Source organism: Wyeomyia smithii, chromosome 3 (genome assembly GCF_029784165.1).
Source record: "Wyeomyia smithii strain HCP4-BCI-WySm-NY-G18 chromosome 3, ASM2978416v1, whole genome shotgun sequence".
Classification (NCBI taxonomy): domain Eukaryota; kingdom Metazoa; phylum Arthropoda; class Insecta; order Diptera; family Culicidae; genus Wyeomyia; species Wyeomyia smithii.
Genome location: NC_073696.1, coordinates 272,441,260 through 272,449,270, shown reverse-complemented (window position 1 = coordinate 272,449,270; position 8,011 = coordinate 272,441,260). Strand labels below are relative to the sequence as shown.

General features: G+C 39.9%; 1 protein-coding gene across 4 annotated transcripts; it reads right to left on the bottom strand.

The window, feature by feature from the left end:
- Window positions 1-1,757: 1,757 nt before the first annotated feature.
- Window positions 1,758-4,667, bottom strand: LOC129732385 (serine-rich adhesin for platelets-like). Of its 4 annotated transcripts, none has more exons than XM_055693226.1 (7): window positions 4,537-4,667; window positions 4,325-4,464; window positions 3,773-4,266; window positions 3,367-3,716; window positions 2,529-3,311; window positions 2,064-2,476; window positions 1,758-1,999 (listed from the first exon to the last, which is right to left on the bottom strand). In XM_055693226.1, the coding sequence occupies exons 2-7, from the start codon at window positions 4,442-4,444 to the stop codon at window positions 1,955-1,957; spliced, it is 2,205 nt and encodes a 734-aa protein (XP_055549201.1). In that variant the 5' UTR covers window positions 4,445-4,464; window positions 4,537-4,667; the 3' UTR covers window positions 1,758-1,954. The 4 variants fall into 4 exon arrangements, with proteins under 4 accessions (XP_055549201.1, XP_055549202.1, XP_055549200.1 ...); XM_055693227.1 differs by having other exon boundaries at window positions 4,542-4,646; XM_055693225.1 differs by having other exon boundaries at window positions 4,325-4,630.
- Window positions 4,668-8,011: the final 3,344 nt, after the last annotated feature.

Sequence of the window (8,011 nt, the reverse complement as noted above, 5' to 3'; positions counted from 1 at the left end):
GATGTTTGATTCGGCGATGAATAACAATTGCAACTCCACCGCCGGAACCTTGAATCCTATCATATCTATGAACCACGTAATTGGGATCATATTTTAATTTTATTTTAGGTTTCAAAAATGTTTCAGTAATAATTGCAATATGCACATTATTTACTGTTAAAAAATTAAAAAGCTCATTCTCATTGGCCTTCAATGAGCGAGCATTCCAATTTAATATTTTAATTGTTTTATTTAAAATCATTGCTAAATTTTAAATTAGAAACAATTTTAATAGTAAAATTTGTGCCTATTTGAATGGCTTCAAACATTGATTTTGCCTGCAACATGGCGTTCATAAGATCGAACATTGCCTGTTGCAAAAAAGAAAGTTTACCTGCCGTAATAGGCCCCAGGCAGTTGACATTAGAAAAAATATTTTCGGCAGCAATATTAGCTAGAGTAATAGGTGTACAATTATTTTCTAGCGTGTTTTGCTTACCCATATTAACGGTCATTTTCGAACTACCAACACTAGGCGGTATAATGTTCGAACTACCTGTAACCTGTGCATAAGTTAAACGGGTATGCAAAGGAGTAGGTAAACTATGCGTCACTGGTACGCTTGGAGAATTTTGTTTTGAAGTTAGTTTTAATTGAGAAATTGAATTTTGTTTACCTTGCCTTGCCTTAACAATTGCTAAACGGACTGGGCATTGGTAAAAATTTGACATATGGTTGCCGTTACAATTCGCACAGCGAAAATTTTTACTCTCTTTCACAGGACATGTGTCCTTTTTGTGAGAAGAGTCTCCACAATTAAGACATTTTTGGTCCATGTTACAGAATTTGGAACCATGGCCATAACGTTGGCAAGTACGGCATTGGGTGATATGCTTTTCACCTCCGCCATACTTCCTATAAATTTCCCACTTTACACGCACATTATGCAATGCATGTGCTTTTTCAAAAAAATTTAAGTTGTTAACCTCATTGCGGTTAAAATGAATTAAATAATTAACAAGGAAAATTCCAGTTCTCTGACTGTTTTCGCCTCGTGATTTTTGTTTCGTTAGAATTACTTGGGTAGGGGCTATGCCAAGTAATTCTGTTAAAGTAAGTTTGATCTCATCAACGGTTTGATCGTTGGTGAGACCTTTCAAGACAACCTTGAACGGCTTGGCGTTCTTGGTGTCATATGTAAAAAATTTTTACATCTTGTCAGTTAAATACTGAACAAGACGATCACGACCCTTTACTGAGTCGGCTAATAAGCGGCATTCACCTCTACGGCCAATTTGATAGGTAACTTTAACGTCAGAAACAAACGTTGAAAGTTCCTTTTTGAATATATTAAATTCAGAAGAAATAGTTACCACAATAGGTGGAACTTTCTCCTTTTTTAAAGATTTTATATTTTGTATAGTTTCATTATTGGTAACTTCCATTTCACCAGCTTCTTGCTCAGGCAAAATATCAAAAGGATTGTCACTACAGACACTCGATGTGTCAGAAAGAGATGCCTCTCTTTTCCTCCCCGCAGCGATGCGAGGTTTCTTTTTCCGTCCAGCCATTTCAGGTGATACGAAAAAAGTTAAAACAAATGTTAAATTTAAAAGTAGGTAGTCTTGAGAAAGACTGATGGGAAATAACTTTCAGGTAGTCTTTAAAAGACACACTGACAAAACACAAACTTTGAAGCTATAGGCAGTCAAAGACCAGTCCACAAGCAACCGAAAAAACGTCTGATCTGTAGGACAGTTCAAGACGCACTGACACACTTGAGAGATGTTTCCACATACCGTTCGTTTATTTATAAGTTTTTGTAACATAATTAAAAATAATCTCTAATGTTTACCGCGTTTCTACCGACTGTCAATAGAATGATGTTCTCTTGCATAGAGAAACAATAGAAACAGAGGTAAAATATTTAAAACTATTATTCAAAATTTTGTTGTTTCATTCATTCCTTCTCCGGCTAGCACCTGTTGAAAAAATCCAGTAGATTCTTCTGACTGCGATCCTAAAACATATGAAGTTTTTTTCAGTAACTTTATAAAATAATACTTTTAGTAATTGCAACATACCACTTCAGCCAGCTTCTTCCGCGAGCCACTGGCAGACATGCTTTTAGTGCTTTTTCCAGCAGCAGCCGACGACGATGAAGGGGTTGACAATGCTGGAGATGACAATATTGCACTGCAGCCTGTGGCGGAGCCCACCTCATGCGAGATCGGCGGAGATATTTTGAAAAAGCTTGTCAACGTTTTCTGATTGCTTCCGACGGTCCTCTGGGCTGTCGATAGCTTTTTTTCCTTACATTCCGTTTTGGGTGTTGATACCGGTGAAAAGAGCGACGCGTTCGTAGCTTGCAACTTAGCAGGAGATGGCTTGATCATGCTGACAATCGATTCCTCCTTGGAAGCTGTTTTCTTCGGACTATTCGGACAAGTGTTCTCCGAGTTGTCTGGGGGAAATAATTCAATACGGCTGCTGCACACTGTAAAATAAAACATTAGATTAAATAAATTCTGCGTCAAAATCACACTTACATTTCTTTGCCGGAACGTCTAGATCAGATTCGCTGCTGGTAGAGACAACACGTTTCTGCGAAGCAGACTTTGATAGAAGCAACTTTAGCTTGAATGGTTTAGAGAAGGTCTTCTTAGGCGTCTTAGTCGGCTTTTTTTCCAGGCTCGCTGAACCATCGGTTAACGTATCAGTGTCGGAACGAATAGCATCCTTTATCGACTGCTGCAAATCGGTCATCGTTTTGCGCCGCTGAGTTTTATTCAACCTAACGCGATAGTTGAAATCGAATGTTGCTGCCTCCGCTTCGGCTGAACTCATCATCCTAATCTGATCTTCGCTGAGCTTCGGCAGTTGAACAATCGGTTTCAATTTGATCAACTTCTCTACGCTAGCCTCCTTCAGAGGTATTATTTTCAAAAGCATCTGCAGATTTACACAGTCTTCACCGTCACGTGAAGAGAGTGAAGCAAACGACGATGTGGACATTCTTCGACATTTTTTTGTTTCCAGGCATACCTCGGAGCCAGAGTCACTTTCCTCGCTTTGCTCCAGTACGGATTTTTGCTTCGACCAAGACTTGCGTTTCTTAGATCTAACAACCGGTGAACTTGACGCGGTTGATTCCGATGAATCGATCCGTCGCTTTTTGGTTTTTATTTTTCTGTAAGAACCAATATCGGAACTGGAAGTACTATCTGAAGGAATTTGGCGTATTTTCCTATTTGCTTTCGCACCACCAATGGTTGACGTCGAGCTGCTACCTCCACTGCTACTTCCAGGACTATGAATACCTGATTCGCGCCCTGAAAACAAAACTTTAATCTTTACGAAAAATTCTTTTTTCTATGCAACAACTACTTGGACCATTTGAATCCAGGTCATCGCTTTCATCCGACGAAGAGCTGGAAGCAGCAGCAGCCAGTCTGGCAGCTTCCGCTCTTCGAGAAGCCTCAGCCAGTGCAAGTACCGCAGCCGGTGCTTCATCGCCTACAATCGGACGACAAAACGCACAAACGTAATTCTTTGTTGGAACCTCCATGCAGAGATCATGGCGACAAGTAGAGCCGCAAGTTTCGCACAATCTCAAATCCCACTTTTCATCGTCGTATTCACGTCCGTGACGGCAGAAGCACTCCTCAGCATCACATACGGAGGGCCTTTCCAGCTGTTCTCCAAAAGCGTTTGGCTCTAGCTCCCAAGCGGCATCTCTGCAATCAAAGTATATAACATTAAATACATCTCAACAAATACAAATTCAACACACTTCTCCGGTACGAAAACCCCTCTCTGCTGCATGAACCGCGTAAAGTCATCCTTGTTGTTACAGAGGGGACATTTGAAGAAATACCCCGCCGTTTGAGCAAACTGCGCCACACACCGCCTATGGAACCAGCCATTCTGGCAGCAGGGCGCATGAATCGACTCCACCCGATTGTACGGTCCCATCCCGTCGTAGCAAATTCCACAGACATCAGTCTCGCTGTGTTTCACCGCATCCCGCAGCTCGACATGCTTGTCGCACCACGACTGGTAAGTATCGACGAAATGAGACAAACACCCATTCCGTATGCCGCAGATAGTGTGGAACGTTCGGAAGCACTTCTTAGCACAGCAGTGGACATTAGCATAGCGCTCTTTGCAAAGATAGCATTTTTGATTCTGAATACGGGCCTCCTCGGTCCGGATGTCCTTCTCGAGAAAACCAAAAATTCCTTCCTCATCGGATTCTCCATTTTGTATCATGTTCGACGAAAGAAGCTGAAATTAAAACGACCGATAATTCTACTGCAGTGAAAACTCATTTGAAACTCATTACCAAACAGTAATAGTGGACCCGGAGACGCCACTTGGTGTATATTTTACCAAAAAGAAGCTCATCATCTTCCGTACTCTTGCAGATAAAGCAGCAGGGAGGCGCTGTCTTGGAACGTCTCATCACTGCCTCAACCCGTTGTTCTATAAATCAAGCATAGAAAGTTTTCGGTTCTTGTTCACACAAACGAGCGATAGAATTAGCGAAAAAAGTACTTCACTTGCGTATACACGGTCAAAAGCCAGCAGAGAAAATTCTGGCGGTTTATGATTGGAAATGAAACAAATACGATGGCGGCAAAATCGTCACTTTGACAGATGAACTGGGCGATACTGGTATCGATACCGTGTAGGTAAGGCAGAGTGTTTTGGTGTCGATAATGTCTTGCATATACACAGTGGGCACATGAATCCAGTGACTTCAAATATAATCCGTGAATGATCTTGGACTTTAAAATTTGATGGTAAATTTCTTCACCTAAACAGCCCTATCACCAATAGTTTAGCTTCAATGATATGATCCTGGGAGGCAGAAATGGATACGAAGCTGTGGGAGTGTCTAAATGAATTTGAATCAAGGAAAAAAGGTATTTTTTGTAACAAGTAGGTATTGTTATAACCAAAAGGTATGGCCGCAGACAGACGTCCAAGCTGAGTTTCAAACTTGTGTAATGATTTTTGTAGTAGCAATTCGTAACCAGATAGCGCTATCAGTGACGCCAGCCTCATACACCAGCGAAAAAAATGTATTGTAGCGATAAGGTCACCAGGCAGTGCTTATAACGCAATTGTCTTTGAAAATTTACACGGAATTTTCGATCAATTTTGTTCTTGCTTGGACGTCTGTCTGTGATATGGCGTTGCTCGAAAAAATATTCATCGCAAACAGTTTTTGTATTCATTGTCGCTTTACAAAATATTTTGGTTTGTTTTTATGTAAAATACTAAATTTCATAAGCTTTAAGTTTAATCATGTTAGCGTTTTTCGATTATTAAACTTGCGCTTTTCTTTTAAGGCTTTGGTTGAATACAATTCCGAACACACTTCACCACGGTCGAATGTTGATTCTCGTTTCACAAAATATTGAGATGTAGGATTGTAAAATTTTTGCAACTGCATAAAACCCCGAAAAATCTGCCACACAGGTTATGCTCTCGTACACATTTTTAGAAAGTGCACAAATATATATAAACTCAAAACTCTGAAAAAACTTTTATACAACGGCAAATTGAAAAAAAACACACATACTTAGATATTATCTTACCGAGTACGGTAAGATAAATTACTGAGATTTCAACAACTGAGATCTCGTTAAAAATCTCGGTAATACATCAAAATACCGAGATTCTGTAAAAGCAACAACTGAAAACTTGTCAAACTTCAACGAGATTCCCGGTAATATTTTACCGGGTTACTCATTAATTAATACCGAAACTCATTTCAATTTACTGAACACTCGCAAATTTCAACTGTCAAATCATTACGAAAACCTCGGTAAAGTTTACTGAAGTACGTATTTTGCGATTTTTCAGATAAACCCATAAAATGAACAGAAAGAGAGTTAGGTTGCTTCCTGGAAATAAAACAACATCCATCACTCTGCAACTTCCATCCTGCAAAGCGAGTCGTTAACCTACAAAATTGAGTATAGAAAGCATAAATCGTTTTCTTTTAGTTTTACAGTCGCCGTTCGACAACTGCAAGTCTTTTAACTGCAACGCTTTTTAACTGCAAGACCGATAACTGCAACAACTTTGCAGTTATCGAACCGCAATCCGTCAAATCTGAACTCAAAGTCATATTTGACATTGAAGTGACAAATCTCGCGGGGGGATTGCATGCATTGCATGATGCAAATGCATTCGAAAATAAAAATTGTTGAATCTCTAGAAACATTTCAAAAGGACTTTTCATTTTTCTCGATTTTTTTCGATTCCGTTTACTTGTTGTCTCTTCATTCTAGATGGGAGATTATAGATCTCCACTATTAATCAATGAAGCCAAATTACCATGTTATGTGGTTCAATTACCGTAATTATTAGAAGACAAAAAAAAATTCCTTGTGCATTGTTTGGCTAGCTTTCACGTCACGGATCCTGCTGACATTGATGTTGCTTTTACTTGCGTTATGTCAGCGGTTCCGAGCTTTCTGCCAAAATTTCATTCATGAATTGGTAGTGGCGGACCCCCCTCTAAATTTTGGCATGTGTCAAGTGTTGCAGTTATCGAACGGCATTCGATAACTGCAATGTAAACATGTTGCAGTTAGCGAACGACGACTGTTCATTCGAATCGTGAACGCCATTGCGAACGGTTGTGCTAAAACACTTGATCGGTTTACGGTTTACTTTTCGGGTTTTGTATTATAAAGATAATAAACAGTGACAATTTATAGTAGATTTTTCAACAAGTGATCTTAATTCAGTTGAATACTGACACAGTAACATTTATTAGCTATAGTAGCTATTAAAATAAACGTGGTAGTGCGTTCTCAAAATGGCGTCAGGTGGCGGGGGTACGAGGCCCCCGGACGAGAATGAGAAGAGTAGCATACACGAAAGCAAAATGGACGACTACGAACGCGAGACATTTTTGTACACGGCAAAAGATGAAGGACCATACAGAATTTACATCGAAGTATCAGACAGAACAAAGCCAATCAACAAATATTCGGTGGGAGCGATGTTGAGGAAGCTAACTAAGTACCGGAACTATATCGAAGACATGAAATATCTCGGCAGACATAAACTAATAATATTCTTCAATTCCTGGATGCAAGCTAATTCACTAATTGATGGAAAAGTCATCAACGAAAAAGGTTACCAAGCTTTTATACCACGTCACGTGGTATGCATAACAGGGGTAGTAAATGGAATAGATATTGACATAGAGTATCTGAAATAAGAAACCGAAAGTAGCGCACAGGTGGTTAAGGTTTACTGGTTAAATCGTTGGGACAGAGAGAAAATGAAAAAGGAGGCCACAAACCGAGTGAGTTTTACCTTCAGAGCACGAAACTTGCCAGACAAAATAAAGTTGTTCGGAGTCGTAGCAAAGGTTTATCCATTCGTCAAAAAGACAGAAATGTGTAAAAATTGTCATAGGTATGGACATAACCACGAAAACTGCAAATCTAAGAAAAGATGTGATCGTTGTGCTCAGGTACATGACGAAGATTCCAGTCAGTGTATTAAAGCCATAAGATGTTTGCATTGTCGAGTTTCCAGCCACCGCAGCATCGACGAGGAATGCCCTGCAAGAGAACGCGAAGTAGGAATCAAGAAACTGATGTCCAGACAAAACCTGACATACGTGGAAGCGAAAGAGATAGTAGCACCAAGCTTATCAAGTAATAGATACCAACTCCTTGCTAACTCTGACGTTTTTCCTACAATCCAGGAAAGTTTCGCTAAGATGACAGCTGGTAAATACGTACATAAGCAAATGAACAGTGATGGTAGAAATTTAACGCGGAACAACGTAACCCCAAGCCAGACATTAAATGCTCAGAGTCACATTGGGAAAAGGAAGAAAACCGACGAAGAGAATATAACATGGGCGCCAGCAATTCGACTTCAGTGAAACCAGCAACAAACAAACAAACCGATACGATATACGGAACTGGTTTAAACAACCCACATACCGCTACGACAACAGAAAGATTACAAGCTATGTACGAAAAAGGAAAGG